Source organism: Pteronotus mesoamericanus, unplaced genomic scaffold (genome assembly GCF_021234165.1).
Source record: "Pteronotus mesoamericanus isolate MK-2021 breed Mesoamerican mustached bat unplaced genomic scaffold, CSHL_Meso_final scaffold_54, whole genome shotgun sequence".
NCBI classification, from domain to species: Eukaryota; Metazoa; Chordata; class Mammalia; order Chiroptera; family Mormoopidae; genus Pteronotus; species Pteronotus mesoamericanus.
Genome location: NW_026555321.1, coordinates 7,114,424 through 7,131,312, shown reverse-complemented (window position 1 = coordinate 7,131,312; position 16,889 = coordinate 7,114,424). Strand labels below are relative to the sequence as shown.

At 38.6% G+C, this 16,889-nt stretch overlaps 1 protein-coding gene across 1 annotated transcript in view; it reads right to left on the bottom strand.

The window, feature by feature from the left end:
- Positions 1-16,889, bottom strand: part of GADL1 (glutamate decarboxylase like 1) — a 132,686-nt gene that overhangs the window by 37,096 nt on the left and 78,701 nt on the right. Inside the window, exon 13 of the mRNA XM_054595724.1 lies at positions 15,544-15,633. Within this exon, the coding sequence (XP_054451699.1) occupies positions 15,544-15,633 (90 nt within the window). The remainder of the gene's footprint in view (positions 1-15,543; positions 15,634-16,889) is intronic.

Genomic DNA, 16,889 nt, shown 5'->3' with positions numbered 1-16,889 from the left:
GCAGCCACAGGAGGAGACAGAGCCTATGCTTTTACCACCCAGCTTAGGAACTTGCGTCTGGTAGAGAAGGTGGTGGGAAATGCTGAAACAGTGGAACAAAATGATTTAACAGCTGTTCATACAGTCCTCTAACGGGCTGAAGAGAGAGGCTTGGAGCAGAGGCAATCTAAAAGCAAGTGGATTAGTTTGAGACAGTTCACAGCAGTACTCTAGGTAAGAAAACATGAGTGAGGACACGCATTTAAAATAGCTTCCTTTTCTACCAAGTACTTCAATATAGTTTTCCTTTGTAATGCTATCTTCAAAGTTTTCATTTGATTTTTCTGGATTGCCATTGCAGGAAAAAAATACACAAGGCAAATCTGAGTTCTATGATTCAACAAACTGACCTCTGAAATCAGAGATTAGAAATTTAACAATATGTTATTAGCTTATAAAATTTTTTATTCAACATACTTTCTAGCCTTTGACATCCATTAAAAATCTGTGTGTATGTATAAAATATATGTATACACACACACATTCAAATCATATATGCAATTATAAGTATGTGCATGAATATGTATGTACATTTATATATGTATACATATAAAATCTTTACTCAGCTTTTGACCAGAAATTTTTAAATTATGTAACAATGTTACTATACCTATAAAATGAAGATATGTGTGGGTATCAGAAAATACCTTTTCTGAAATGATGTACAAGGCGGTTATCTATACTTGGAATATGGCTTTATAAAAAAGTTCAATAATACAAAATACATTGACTTTTTTCTTTGTCAACAAAGAATCAAAATTTCATAAGGTATTAACTTTAAATTTCTGAAGAAGGGCACCAGACAACAAAATGTTTTACTCAATATTGATTTTATAGTATAAGACATAAAGTTTTACTATAAAAAGTATTTCACAAAAATATAAATTTATGTTTAATACATAAGTTTATATATTACATTTATGTTTAAGATATATTTACATTTAATAAAGTAGTGAAGTTATTATTTATTATTTAAACTTCATACCAAAACATAAATAAAAAATAAACTCCTTTAAGAAATGTTTTGAAATTTAGTTCTCTTAAATAATAACTGAAGATATGAAGGGGAAAAATAATCTCTTACTGAGTTATAGTATGAGATTTTTATACACAAAGCATTTTCTTATTATAACTGTAAGAGGGTACACAGTAGAAACTCTCTTTAAAGATGTGGTCTGATAGATTCTGGTATTTAGTGTATAAAAGAAATCATAACTCAGTTCTGCAATATTTTGGTTAGATTACACTTAGAGTGTCTGAGTGTAAGAAAAATAAAACTGCAGAGCTACTACATGATAAACTAAAAACCAAGCTGAGCTTTCTTTTATAAAAACAGAGGAGCAATTCAGTTTTAATTATGTATTTTATCTTTCCTGTTATCTTTCATAAAATCCTAGCCTCTAATTATAATTTTTCTAAGCCCCTTGGTCAACATTTTATTAGAGAAATGACTCAACAAAAGGGATGTACCCCAAGTGCTTAGAAGAGTGTTTGGCACAAGTCAATGCTCAATATATATTTGTTGAATAAATGGGCAGATTTGAATGAGAATTCTGACTCCTCTACTGTCTTTTTACACTCAAACATTGTTGACTAATGTGGCAGGCGTGATTAGATCCCAATTCACTAGCAATGCTATTCCGGTCCACACTAGTACCACCTGGACAATTGGCTCCACCCAGATGGTAGACTGAAAGACAGTCTCCCTTCTGAATTAGGTAGGTGATACTGCGACTAACTAAACCAAACCCTGCTGCTGTACCTACAGCATTTGAATTATCCCTACCTCCAGAACAGTGGGGTGCTATCATCTCTAGGACATGCTAGAGAAGGGGGTACTTTCATAAGACGTAGAGCACGATCAGAGACAGATAGGAGGAAAAGTCTGAACTAAAACCAAGAGAGGTTTAGCCATCAGAAGACAGGCTAACAAGTTCTGACATTTTAATTTTTTTCCTGTGTTCTGAGCTGATGATGATCAACCAACAGGACACAATTTGGCAGCAATTTGCAATACCAACTCTGCTGGATTTATACAAAGACAGGGGTGGTGGTCTCCTCTGCAACAGAATTAGAAGAGCAATTAAAATGTCTGCCTCCCCTAAAACGTCTTCCTTATTTAGATGCTTTTGTCCTGGGAACCCCCGACACTGATTGCCATTCATAAAATGTGATGGCTCTCGGTCTTCCCTGCACATCAAAACAGGCTGCGCCTTGTAACCACAGGGCTTCACTCCAGACCAACCCAGTCATGCTTTCAGGATGAGCAGTCACTTAAAACTTCTTTGGATGAGTTAATGAGCAGAGAAGGTAGGAACAACTATGTCTCGGGAAATCCCTACATGCATGTAAGTTACCCAAAAGGTTAACACATTAATTCATTCCTTTATTCATTGACTCATTCATTCAGGGGTCATTAATTATGCATCCACTGTGTGACAGTAGCAAGGAGAAAAAATGCAAAGTAGTAAGAATATTAACAATCACCCTCATTATTAAACACTCAGCGCGGTGCCAGGGCTGGCTTCATGGGCGTGCAACCTGTGCAAGTGCACAGCGCCCTGTGCTTAGGAGAGTCCCATGTTTCATTTAATGCTCTGCTGTCACTATTGAAATTCTTGATAATTTTGGAACAAGGAGCTCTGCAGTTTCATTTTGCACTGGGGTCTGCACTAGCGAGGCCTGAAATATCAAAGCCCAGGCACGGCTAACCCCAGCAGAACACACTGCTCCACTTTCTTCATCTCTCCTCCCATCAACAGTATCATTAATACGAATGAGTGAATCTTTACTGATAACAGGGGGATTTGTATGTATCATCCCTGTGTTAAAATTCATCGGCTAGTTCCTCCTATTGCCTGATCTTCTCTTCCATGCTTGCTGTCATTTTTCTACCCCCTACAAAAGTGTTACTGTCTTATGGCAACTGCCAAGACAGGCTAGCAAAGCTGTCATAGGAGTATATGGAAAGGGTACTCATACCCAAGTGTCCAGAAATCTTCCTGGGAAAGCTCAGAGGTTACAGCCTAATTTTAAGGTGGAGCTGGACCCAAGAATTCCCTATATACTAGTTTGAAAGTTATAAGTGGCTTAGAGAAGACTGGGTCATCGCCATATTCTTTCACAGGAGGAAACACATACCTTTGGGGACTCCAGGAGGAGAGTGCATGAGAGGCAAGCCCTAAAGAATGCAGAAATGGAAGGACATAGGGGCAAGACACCGGAGACAAAGGGAGCAATGGGGAAAAATGCAAGGAGGCAAAAGTACAAACATTTATCTCCATTAGTAAACACTGAGCGCCATGGCTGGCTTCAAGGCTGTGCAACTGCTTGATTTAAAGCTCTGCTGTCACTGTCTTGAAATTCTTGATAATTTTTGAAAAAACGGGCCCCAATTAGCACCATGCAAAATGGCTTACATGCACTATCTTTTATAATCTGTGCAAATCCATAACATATTACAGTGAATTAATGGATGAGCAACCTGAGACATGGCGTGGTGAAGTACTTTACTGAAGTGATACACCCCCAAAAAGTGATGAAGCCAGGAACGGAACCCAAGCTTTTATTCCTGGCAAGGGGAAGTGTTTGAAGACAGTGGCAGGCTGGCTTTCCAAGAAAAGACAGGAGCAGGTGGCTCAGTTGGCTAGAGTGCAAGGGACATGGCGAGAATTAGCAGGAGACAGAGCCAGTGGTTAAGTGACATTGGATCACTGCAGTCCCTGAATGAAGAGGGGCTCTTTCCTTTAGGACAAAGGGAACATGGAGTGACATGATCAAGGCTATATTTTAGAAAGTTTATTATTGCAGTAGTGTGTGAGGTAATTTGGAAAAGGGCAAACAAAAAGACATGAAAAAGACACTTGAGGTTCGCATACGCCTTCAAACATGAGGTGACAAGATTAATAATAATGAAAGCTAATGTTTCCTGAGCACTTACTCTGTGTCTGATCCTCTACCTGGATTATGCTATTTAATCCCTATCAAAACCCTTTAAAATAGGTACTTTTATTATTCCCATGTTACTGATAAAAAGAGGAGGCAAACGGAATTTAAATAACTCATTCATAGTTACACAGCCAGTGAGTAGCAAAGGTCTTATTTAACTCCAGATCCAGTGACTTAAATAAACTCCAATAAACAGCTTAATAAGATGTCTTTTTTTAACTAAAAAGAGTTCTGAAATAGATATTAACAAATTTAAAATACACTATTAAAGAATGTTGTTTTAAAAAAAACCCCAGGAGGGTAGAGTTTTAGCAGCTTTGAGAATCAATTATAAAGCAATCCCATTTAAAACCTTTTGTTCCTGGCACAAAAACAGAAACACAGATCAATAGGACAGATGGAAAAATCCAGAAATAGAATAAATAAAGTGTTTCTTTAAAATGTAACATAGTAATACAAGCTTACCATAATAAAAAATGTCAAGAGGAATTGTTTAATAAATCAAATTGTAATAACTGGATACTAATTCGGGGACCCAATCAGGTTAGATCTATGATTTTACACTGTACACAAAAATAACCTCCACATGGATTAAGGAGTTAAATACAAAAAAAAAAAAAATTGAATTACAGAAAACCAGCAGGAGATGGACTAGAATGTTTATCAGATTTGTGAAAGAACAGTAACTTCAGCTTTGAAGCAGTAGAATAAATCATGAAGGAAAAGACTGACAGATTTGAATGCATAAAAAATTTAAATCTTTCATACAATAAGAAAACAGCAAGACTGAAATAAAAAGGACATTATACTTAGGGCAATATTTGCATTCAACCTGACAAAAAGGGCTTTAAAACTCAAACTATATATCCTCATTCAAATTTATAGAGAAAACATCAGACTTCAGAATATAAATATGTAAGATATGGAAAAAATAATGAACACACAGAGGAACACAACCAGTAAAGAAAAAAAAAATAAAAAGCTGTTTAGCTCACCCACAATTAATACAATAAAAGTAATGCAACCTTAAGATTTTTCCCTTTCTAGATAACATTTCCCCACAAACGGGCAACACCCGTTTATGCCCCAGATAGATTGAAACCCGCATACTCATTCCTCACTGGTGGCACTGTAAGTGGATACCACCATCTTAAAAATCAGTAATATCACAATACTTAGCCAGAGTCAGGCTCAAAACCACATTGATTTTCATAATCAGTAATTACATTGCAAGCACTTTATCCTCTGGAAGTAATAAAAGCAAAAATGGATGTGAACACGAAGACGTTTGTCCACTACTGTTTCCATCGGTGAAATACTAGAAACAACAGGAACATCAAAAACTAAGGCAGTGACTTTTTACCCAATGACATAAACTATTAAACAGGGTAAGGCATTTTATGATTTTCTTTTCAGAACTTTAATCCAAGAGGATGAAGACAGAAACAGAGGTAGCTTGAGGTGAAGCAATCTTACGAGAAAATCACGAAATAGTTCCTTTAAGATTGTCAGAGCTTGAGTGTGTATATCAATTGAGGGGAGCAATATATTAGAGACGAAAAACGAAACTATGAGAAGGGGAGAGAGAGAAGGAAGGAGAAAAGAGAAGGGGAGGAGGAAAGATGAGAGAAGACAGTGGTGCGATTAGAGGCGGGGTGAAGGCCCAGGCAGGGCCCTTAAAGGTAAACAGGGAAGAGGCTGCTGTGGAGATGAGGAACATGTCTCCCTCTGGAGTAAGGTCGAAGAAAGGGACAGAAACACGCTTCAAGTGAAGACAAAGATCAATCTGATCCTTGAGAATTTCTTACTCGGGCGCGTGTGTCTTGGTTTGACACGGAATCCAGCAGCCCTGATTCCAGCAATGCTGCATTTCTGTAACATTTTGTAATAGCATTTATTCCCTCAGCCTTGAGTGTCACTTCCCAGCGAGGAAAGGAAAAATGAGCAAAAGTGCCACCAGGGGGCAGGTTTGGTACTGAGAAAGGGACTAAGAATTTTACGAAAACCACAAGTCTTTTCCTTCAGCACAGGGTTCATTCTTTGTTTTGTAACAATAAATACTGTACCTAGTCCAGAGCAATTTCCTTAATAGCTGTGTCATGGGTATAAATTTTGCTCCATAAACTAAGGTGCACAAGAACATAAAAGTACCTCATATCTTTTAAATAAAATTAAAGCCAACCTCAAGCCACTGTTCCTACTAGGCCAGGTTAAAAGTCCATCTGAGTCATTGTCATGGCTCCCACAGCCCTAAAGCGTCCTGCAGAGGTTCTGGGAATGTTAGCCAGTGCTAATATTTAGGCCCAATATATAAAATACTTATGTTGTGAACCAGCATGATCCCTTGATAAACTGTGACTCGGTCATGTCCTTACCTATTGAGAATGGGCAGAGTCTAATAGCTGGAGTCTAATAGCACGCAGGCGCACACCCCCATGCACGTACGCTTATATGTACACACATACCTCCTTAGCGCACTCACAGAAGGGAAACTGAGAGTCATTCCTAATTGTGGTACTCTTGCCTCCTGCACCCCTCTCTCAGTTCCTCTCTCCCCTGCCCTCAAACTCTCTGCCTTCCTCTCATCGTTGGCCAGCTGAGGCTGTTAGAAAAACTAGGGAGAAAGGTGTCTTCAAGAGACATGCTTAAGAGAGGCACGTAGCCCAGAAGCCCTAATTCTAGGGATGAGAAAAGAAGAAAACACAAGAACAGAATACATCCATGTGTCCTAATTGTGTGGCTGCATTTGCCCCAATATTACAGTTCTTGAAATCTCCCACTTAAGTCTGGCAGCACGTGACAGTGAGGGTTTTGGTGGGGTGGGGGGCACTAGATAACAAAGAACTCGGGGAATCCTTGAAGCTGATGACGGGCCAGGGAATGACCATCAGATTAGCTGCCATGGAGGAATAAAGACAAAAGAGGGACACACTCTCATTTCAAGGGCTTTCCAGAGACACCTGAACAGAAACAGGTGATCAAGGACTGATGAATTTAGGTTAAGGGTTGCAACTAAAAGCCTGAAGGTCAGATTGCGCTGACAAATGTAGGCTCCAATCAGATTATCTAGCATCTCTTAGAAAAGAAGAAGCCTTTGCAACCCAGGTCTGCATGGCTGCGTGCCAGGCATCATTAGGAGCAGAAGGGAGGCTGCTCCCTTTAGCTGAGGCCACTCCTCTGCAGTTTACCCCAGTTCCCACCACTCCCTACTGTATTATCCCCAAGCTATTTCTCTTATGATGCTGTTTGTCTAGGTTCCATAGGTATTTGGGTTTGCAACCTCTGACGAAATAAACTAAATAAAATTATACTTAGGACAAAATAGTATATTCTCCATAAAGACCAATTAAACTTCTGCTTCTCCTCAGTGCTTACCCTGACATATCTGGAAGTTAGGAATTAATTCCGAAGAGCATTAAAATTTGAACAGAGACTGAAAAAACTGGTATACTTAAGTGTGATCGACTCAGTTCATATGCAGGCTTTAGAGACAAGGCCAGCTGTGCACCTGGCATGGAGCAGAGTAAAATAGTGCTTGTGTGCTGAACAGTAAACTCAAGGAACAAAGTGATATTCACGAAGTACAGAAATTGATAACCCAGTTGTGTTCTTTGGCCTCGGTTTCCATCACTGCTATCCAGAGTTCCCAATGGATCACCCAGTCATCAGTGAGCAAGAGCAGAGTGGTATGAGTCACAGGAAGCCACACGTGTGACATTTCTCTTTCAGAACCAGTCTTGTCCTGACCTCAGCCTCAGCCTACAGGGATGCCCAGTTTCGTTTTGCTCAATTTTAATTTTCAACAGATATGCAGATAAGCCAAGCTCAGAACTTCTTCCACAGTAAAAAACAAACAAACAAACAAACAAACAAAAAACGGAGAAAGAGAAGGGAGCCTGTTAAACTTGGGAGATAAAACTGAAGGAAAGAACAAAATAATTTCTGAATAAGGATATCTGTACTTGCCTGGCTTTCCTGGGAGTTTAAGTTACTATCCATGAAAATTCTTATCTAAGTCCCTGAAAATGTTTAAAAACCAAAAAGCAATATAAATAAATAAACTAATTCATTACAACAATTTAAAATTTTATTCTATGTGTTGAAAGGTATTGTTTAATGAAAAGGAGGGCTCATGAACTTCGCCACTGTGTATGCAATAGCCAAAAAGAATGTTGTTGGAATCTTTTGCAGGTTGAAATTTTATAAATCCAGTGGAACAAAGCCCTTCAGAAAGACTATGATGATACAACTGAGGAAGAGAGATGAGCATGAAAGCCATAAAGCATTCAGAGTACCCTGTGACCTTGAGCAGAAGGGATACCCCAGTGTCCCCTGCCGATTTCTGAAGGCAGCCATGGGCGTCCCTAAGTGGCTCCTTGACCCTTAAATGCAGAATGAAACAAGAAGAAGCTGATTACAGCTATTAGAATAGCTGACAAATTGTAGATAATAACACCTTTCCCTGAGACAATACTTAATACCATTTTCTCTCTGGTCTTAATAGTTTGAGGAAAGAGAATAATACAGTGTCTACATAGGAAATGCATTTGTTAAGCATTTTCCAAATCTGCATCCCAGCCACTATCAGAATGAGAGCCTCTCAAATCACATTTAGAAATATTTTTATTTCTAAGACACTTCTATATTAGATTTTCCTTAAATATAAATTTTAAAGGAAGTGCTGCTTTAAAAAATGAGGGGTATCCCCTAGGAAACAGGATTTTTGAAGAATATATCATAAAATATATATCACAGAGTTAAAAAAGAAACTCATCTTTAAAAATTAAAAAAAAAAACACTATTGCACTCCTAAAGAAATGGGTGTTTTTAGTTTGTAATTCAAAAATGACGGGTTGGATACACCAATAGCACAGATGGTGATGGAAAGGAACTTAGAATCAAAATCCTCAAAAATATAGAGGCTCTCAAAATGTGCATAAGTTCTTATGCACATTTGTGAGCACACACATGCACACGTACAACAGAAATAAATGGAGCGTAGCAAGCGGCGCTGAAGCCCCACCTACAATCACAAGAAGTGGCCTGTTTGGATGGCTTCCCTGAGAGGCTCCTCCCACGGAGGCATGGTACCCTCCACTGTTTACGCAGTCTCCTCTTCAAGTGCTGTTAATCAGGAAGCTGCCAAGAAGAATACTACATTCTCTCTAACGATATCTGGAATACCATATCAAGTTATATGCCAAGTAAGCAATAAAACAACAAGCCTATCGAGTAGGTCCTAAAAGATTTATTCCTCTTCTGCTGTTGAGGAGAAAGGAGCCTGTTATAAATGACTACCATTAGTCATGAATCTGCAGGTCAGCAAATAAAACATAAAGTTGAAATGACCATGCATGAGTACAAAAAGAAAACATGTTAATTACTGTTAAGAATGTAAATTTTGTTGGCATAATGTAGAATTATTTATGAAATGTCAACAAAAAAGGAATCTTCTGCTTCATAACACTGAGTAATGATGAGATGAAAGAGATGGATGGAATTTTCAATTATATTCTCTGGGTCTTAACGCTTTCCAGTTTATCTTTGCAGTCTACCCTCAACTTCCTCATCCTCTATATCTATCTGATCACAGGGCGGAGGGGAGGGTGGTGAGGCTTTAGAAAAAGCAAGCACATAAACTTATTTTAGGAAGTCACTGTAGAGAGCAAAATATGACTCTACCACAGTGCTGGAAGCTTTCAGGGAGTCTTGGGTGGCCTGTTAAAGGTCTCACCATAGGTTGACAGGAGGAACGCCTCTGAATTTTAAATTGGTGCAGATAGCGTAGGGATTTTAGGAAGGAGAGAGAAAGAGAGAGATGGGAAGAAAAGGCAAATTATACACTATGTCTGGGAAAAAGTTGCAAGAAAAAATAGTTCACAAACTGATTGATAGAATGCCATCCAATCATGATCTCAAAACAAAACTATCCCCTGTGATATAAAAAGAAAAGTTTGAAATATCTCTTGAGTTGTTTAAAATTTTCAAATTCATCCTTATAAAAATTACTTTGTGTATTTTAATATATATACTACATATTTATAAAATAATACATGTAGATAATTTGAAAACAATAAACATATATTAGGGTGAGTGTTCAATTTTTTTTCCTAATTTTTTTAACTGTTAGGAATATGTGGTCAAGACACTAATAGCCTTTGTCTAGATAAGCACTGGAAAGAAGGGGAGGGGATTAGTCAAAGAACATGAATGAATGACCCACAGACAGAGACAACAGTGTGGGGATGCACTGTGGGAGCGCGGGGTGGGCTGGGTGGAGGAGGGCAAAGGGTGGAAAATTAGCACAACTGTAATAAATAAACAAGAAAAATTTGGAAAAAAAAGAAACCTATAGCTTCTTTAGCTATAGGTCAGTTCTCTGTACTTTGGTTTATTATTATTGCTATTTTCACAAAAGCAATATACATTAATTGTGGAAAATGAAGAAATTAGAACCATAAAAGAAAGGAAAGATAACTCTATCTCTAAAATATTTTGGTGCCTATTGACTATCTCTTATCTAAACACATATACAATATTTTATATGTACGAGGGGGAACCCCCCAAATAGGATTATCTTCTGGAAGGTGGGCCCCTTGTAGTACAGGCTTCCCCTACTAGGTGAGTGTTCAAGGAACCCAACTGTATCAGTGTACCAGCTGGCATTGTTGTGAGAGGCTGTGTTCGCATTCAGTGAATTTCTTTTTAAGACTCAACACATTCGCCCATTTCATAAAGGGTGATTTATGAGCACACCTACCCAGACTGTGCTGAGGGTTCAGCATTTTCTGACCAAAAAACAGCATGAGCCCTCCCTCCCTATTCACCTCATCTTGGCCCAAATGACTTTTTTTTTGTTTCCCCAGATGAAAAAAATCCTCAAAGGAAAATGTTTTGCTGATATGGAAGAGATGAAAAAAAAAAAAGAAACCCAGAGGCACTAAAAGGCATCCGAATCAATGAGTTCAAAAACTGTTTTGAGCAGGGGGAAAAAATATCTTGACAGGTGTATTGCATCAAATGGAGAGTACTTTGAAGGCAACTGAAGTTTTAACATGTAAGAACGAATACACAATTTTTATAAATAAATCCCATTTTTGAGGGCCCCCCCTTGTATATAAGTATCTATACATAAACATTATTTTTCAAAATTCTTATCAAATTTTAGTGGCTATTTTAGAGCTCATTTTTAAATTAACAATAAATTATGAATATGCTATTTTGGAACAGAATTTTAATTGTCTATACACTTGAAATTCGAGTAATGTTATGTACTAAAATTTAACCTTTTCCTGTGGAGAGATATTTAGACTCTTTTAAATGTTTTGTTATTTTAAATAATGTCTTGGAACTTTTAAGTAGCTATTCAGCCCCCACAATTCTGTAATGATTTAAAAAGCATATGTTTCTGTAAGTGGAATTACTAAAAGAAAGTACATGCCAAATTAAGATACTTGATATGTTTTATAAAGTTGGTCTTCAGAAATCTTGTACAGATTTACGTGCCCATTAACAGTTATAACGAGTCCCATGACATTCTTGCCAATAGTAGGTATTAACATTAAAACCACAGTAATTTGCCAATTGGAGGAGCAAAAGCTCTCCATCACCTAATTCCTAACCAGTTTCTTAACTAGTAGGAAAACTGGTGAAACTCCTCTGGCTCAGTTTATTGGTTCAGGGGTTTCATCCATGGAAGTCCCCAATAGACTGAGCGGAAGATACCGGAGTTGAAAATACATGGAGGCCTTTGGATGCCAGGCAAATGGGACTAGATTTTATCCTTTAGACCAGTCATTGTCATGGGAATGGTACCATAACCCTAGGGAGCATTTTGTAAATTTGGGCAGATGTCTTTGCTTAACACTGTTTGGGGATGGCTACTAGTGTTCAGTGGGTGGGAACCAGAGATGCTAGCAGCCCTGCAATGTGCAGAAGAGTCTTGAGCAATGAAGAACTGTCCCGTGCCCTGCACAGCTTGCAAACATCTTACTGGAAAGGCATGAGGAGAGAAGCCTGATTACAATTATCCAAGCCTGGAACCTAACTCTATTTTACATACTAATGCAAAGTATTCTGTGCTAATTTTTAATAAATGCTTAAGTTTTCTGCTACCATGCAAACCAAGGGGAAAGTGTTTTCTACAGAGCTTTACCAAGGGTTGTGCCCATTTAAAAAAATTACATCATTAATACCACATCCTTTCTGTTATTTAGATATATTGTGATTCTAAGAGTATGTGTGAGAATCTTATCACTTCCTCGTGTCATTTATGTAATGAAATACATGTCTTCATCATAAACTAACTCATTTCTCCTCATTACATGCAAGGCCTTCTATTGCCTTTTACAAGATTACATGTAGGGAGGCCATAGTTTCCACTGGTTTCATATTAGGGGAGTAAAGGAAATGTTAACAATATTTATTCTAAACAGTGGCCATTGGGTCTCCAGGGTAGAAAACTGCTGCTGCAGAGAACAGGAAGCTATTCAGGGGCTTCCTGCAGGAGAATGGCAAGATGTAGCAGGGCTGGAGGTGTGAATGTGCAGAGAGCAGGAAAATAGATGGGAAAAGGAAATGGCAGGAGGCAGGGGCCAGAAAAGAGGCAAGTACAACCTAGGCATAGAGCTAAGGAAGGCCTAGAATACTGCAATGCCTGAATGAGTCAGAAGGAGGAGCATTTTATGGAAGTCATCTTACAAAGAGAAGTCATTGGCACTCAGTGATTGAACATAGTGTCACAGAATGACGGCCAGAGTGTTATTCGATGGCAGATTGATTGTTCTCAAAAATAAGTCTCACACATGTGCACACACATTCACAAGCACACACACATACCCATATTTACACACTCTGAAATGCCAGATTCATTACCAAATAATCGCTCTCCCCTCCTGCTGTCAAAGGGAAGGCTTATCACACCATTGATTCTGAAACCTGACAGCTCAAGCTGACACTAGGCTGAATCGAAGGGGTGATGCCTTAGTCGGTTTATTTATTTGTTTGTGATTCTCCATCCAAGATAAACTCTGAAATAAATTTCAAGTGTGTTTTAAGTGCACTCCAGGTTATAAATCATATATTGCATTCTCATACTACAGTAAGCATAAAACCCCATAGATCAACAACAGATAGATATGCCTCCCTTCCTTGCTGGATTCATTCACACACACCAACACAAAAAGAAGGAATAAAAGGAAACTGAGAATCGGAGAACCATTTTCATCGGAGATGATTTTTTTTCTTCAGTGTACATTTACTAACCAGGAGCAACCATAAAAATTAAAATAGTATAATATTAGACTGGACAAGAAAACCATGGTTCTAAATGGCAGAAAAGCGTTTCAAAGTGACGGGATAGAAAATCACAGTTATTACCCGTAAGAGGATCAATATTGGAAATTATTGGGGAATAGAAGAGAATGCCTGATTTATAGTCTATTTTCAGTGAAAAATAACAATGTATAATATTCTGAATTATTTGACTTTAGCTTCTCTATCTACCCTCAATTTCAAACTTTCTGATAACAGATAATGTAAATATTTCTATAAATAATGAGTCAAAAATATCTCTAAATACAATGAGACTCTTCAGTTATCACAATCCATGTTTATGCAACAGTAGTGTCAGTAAAATATAAGTATCACATTCTTGTTTACTTTTCTTAACATACAAAATATGAGGAAAAAGAGCAACCATTTCCTTCTCTACTCTATGTAATCCTTCCCCCCCTCAACCAAAAAATGTCAGGCGCATTCTATCAAAGTGGGTTATGTCCCTAGAAACCCGTCATTAAATTCTCACATTGTTCAGTTCTTGTTTCTTTTACTTATCATCTGAAATGTATACTTTAGCACTTTCCTATTAGCAGTGTGTGACAACAATGCAAGACAAATCCCAAGGACGGTGGGAACAACCTAAAATGGGTAAGGGAGGCCTTGTCCAGACTGGGGCACAGATAACACCATCCCTCTCTCTCCCCATCTCTGCTGCCTGATCTCAGGTTTGAAAAGCAGTAGAATATCTATATACTGGGTGTGTACTACGCTACAGTGCAGGAGGTTTAATGAGACATAAACAGAAAATGATTTGAGACTAACAGGAGAGGCTGTAGTTGAGGTTATAAGTGGCTGCAGCTTAGGGCCATGGTCTTCCCTCTTCCTTCAAATGAGGCACAAGCTCCAAGCTCCTTGTCCTGGAAGACAAGGACCCCATGACCTACCCTCTGCCTGTTGCTCTCATCTCCTCTTCCACCACTGACCCTTTGCACCCCTGTGGTCTTCAAATCACACTGTCTTCTGCTAAGACTGGAGGTCACCAGGCTGTAAGTCTTCCTGGAATCCACTTCTTTACAATTGTCCCCTGACTGGCATCTAGTTATTGTTCAAGACTCAGCTCTAGCATCACACATTATGATAGATAGGCTTTCTCTCTGCTTTCAGGGCAAACCAGGTTTATCTCCATCTAGGCACCTACTAGCTACATTGTGATTATCTCTGTAGTAATTTTTCTTTCGGAATATGAGCTTCCTATGGGCAGGGACTGAGTCTTTTTGATGTTTGTATCTCTAGTACAGAACACAGTGAGTACTCAGTAAATGTTTGATGCTTGCCTGACTAGGAAGTTCTTCCTTTTCTTCTCAAGGGCAAGTAGAGAACTACTGACTATAAACCACTGAGTGTAGAGAGGGGTTTCCAAGTCAGAGTTTGTACTAACAAGGGTCATAGAGCTGGCTGTGCTTGAGAGGGAAGACACAAGGCATAGGGGATTACCTAACTCCATGGTACCAACTGTCATGAACTCTCACTCTACATGCCACAGCCAAAGAATCCTCAGGGGAACTCCCAGTGGGACACATCAATATACACTGTGTCCATACAGCAGGGGAGTAAGATCAAGTAGTGTTGACTCAAAAAACTTCATAGCCCTAGAAATTTGGGTTAGAGGCAGCACAGAATTGGCAGGGCCCTGTTAGGGGAGGTGCAGATGAGATACAAGAAGTCCCTCAAGCCTGGGGATTCTCATCATTCTGGACTGTCAGCCTTAACCAGCTGTGTGCAGACACTTTCAAGCACATTATATTCAATAATCAGTTGAAACCCATTGCTGGTGTCTCTTTTCTTTTTTTATCCCACAAACCTCACAGGCATAAGATGCAGGGCTTTTGTTGGTGAAAAGAACAGAAAGTGTCAAACTTACAAAGGGTACCAGACTTTTAACGTCTCCAAGTGAGAAAATGCAAACAGTCACACGCTAGCAAGACTGAAAGAAGCAGTTCATCATACAACTTTAATCCTATTATCCAATCGTACTTTCTGAAGTATACTGTAAACCAGAACTTGGAATAAATTGTGTAACTATCTTGTACATAGCACAATGTTTTGAATTTGTGTCAAGTATGTTAATTTGTTCAATGTAAACAATGTTTATGACTGTTTGGCATGTCATTAGTTTTTAATATACTAGGAGCCAGCTCTCTAGTTCTTCAAGAAGTTTTTGCAAGAACAGAATCATTTATAGGATCAAAAGAAAAACACAATTCACTTACTACTTACCAAGTTAAGTTTTTCCCAGAACTCAGGCCCTTCTTTCATTTCTCTGAGGCTCGGTGGAATGTACCAAAAGCAAATATTGGCATATTCAGGCTGAGGATTAAGAAAATTTGAAAGTTGTTTTGTTAAGATTAATTTTAGAATGCAATTAAAGTCTTTGCTAGTTTCTTTAAAAGTTATGATGTGTGTACTATGTTGACAACAAGTCAGAATTTGATAGAATAGATATCCATTCTACCTTACTTCTCATAATGGCCTATTGGGAAATTTTTATCTCAGCTGGGTGCACCTAGAAGGATGCACACAAGATCAAGAATAAACATAAAGTTTGAAGCTGACTCCAGTTCTTACCATCAGCGCCTGATGCACATATGCCCAGAGAAGCCCTGATTTCTCCCTATTCAATCCTAATCCTAAGATTATTTCTAACAGCACCATATCCTTCTGATAATTCCCTCTCTACTTAAGGTATCCAAAGTTGTCTTCTATTGCTTGCCATACCTGACAAATGCAAAATCCCTGATTACCTGTAAGTGATAACATATGACATACTTCAATTCACTTAACTAGCTCTGCTAGGACCCTAGCCATCACTGCTTTGGAGGGAAAAAAGCATCACCTCGACTTCCAGCTCTCAAGTGTACAATCAGTCTCAACTTCAGTAAGGATGAGAATCAGCTAGGGGGCTTGCTCAAAATGTAGATTCTCAGTCCCTAGGAGGCCCAGAGTCTGATTAAGTCCACCATAGAAAAGATGGAAGCATCTCAGGCGAGTCTTAAATGGGTAGTGCATGGTCTATGAGAAACTTTGATGTAAAGTGGTCATAACCTAGTCCTCTTCTGCAGTAATCTGTTTTTCTTTCAGACAGACACAATTTGATTAAACATGGGATAACATTCCAGAACAGGCTTCAGTCCAGCCATTGTCATATAGACAAGGAGATCTTTTCCATCACACCCTTCGCCCTCACTGGATAAAGACCTAGGGCATGCCAAAGGTAATTGCAAGACTTGCACTCAATCATCAGGTGATTTGGGACATTATGTTGGGGGTTACAAATTATAAACACAGAACTGTATTCAGTAAAGATTATGAGGTTCTGGTCAAAATGGAGATGTAGGTAAATGTGGTACTCAAATCCTCCCCAAACCACCTCAAAAATTACTGCTAAACTACAGAAAAACCATTATTGATAACCACCTTAAATAGAGCTAAACAGAAGTCCTACGAATAAGGATATAAAGAAGAAGACACATTGAGACAGATAGGAGAGGTGCAGAGGTGAAACTGGCTGGTCCCACACCCATGTGAGGCAAATAAAAATAGGGAGGGATATCTTGGCTATGGAG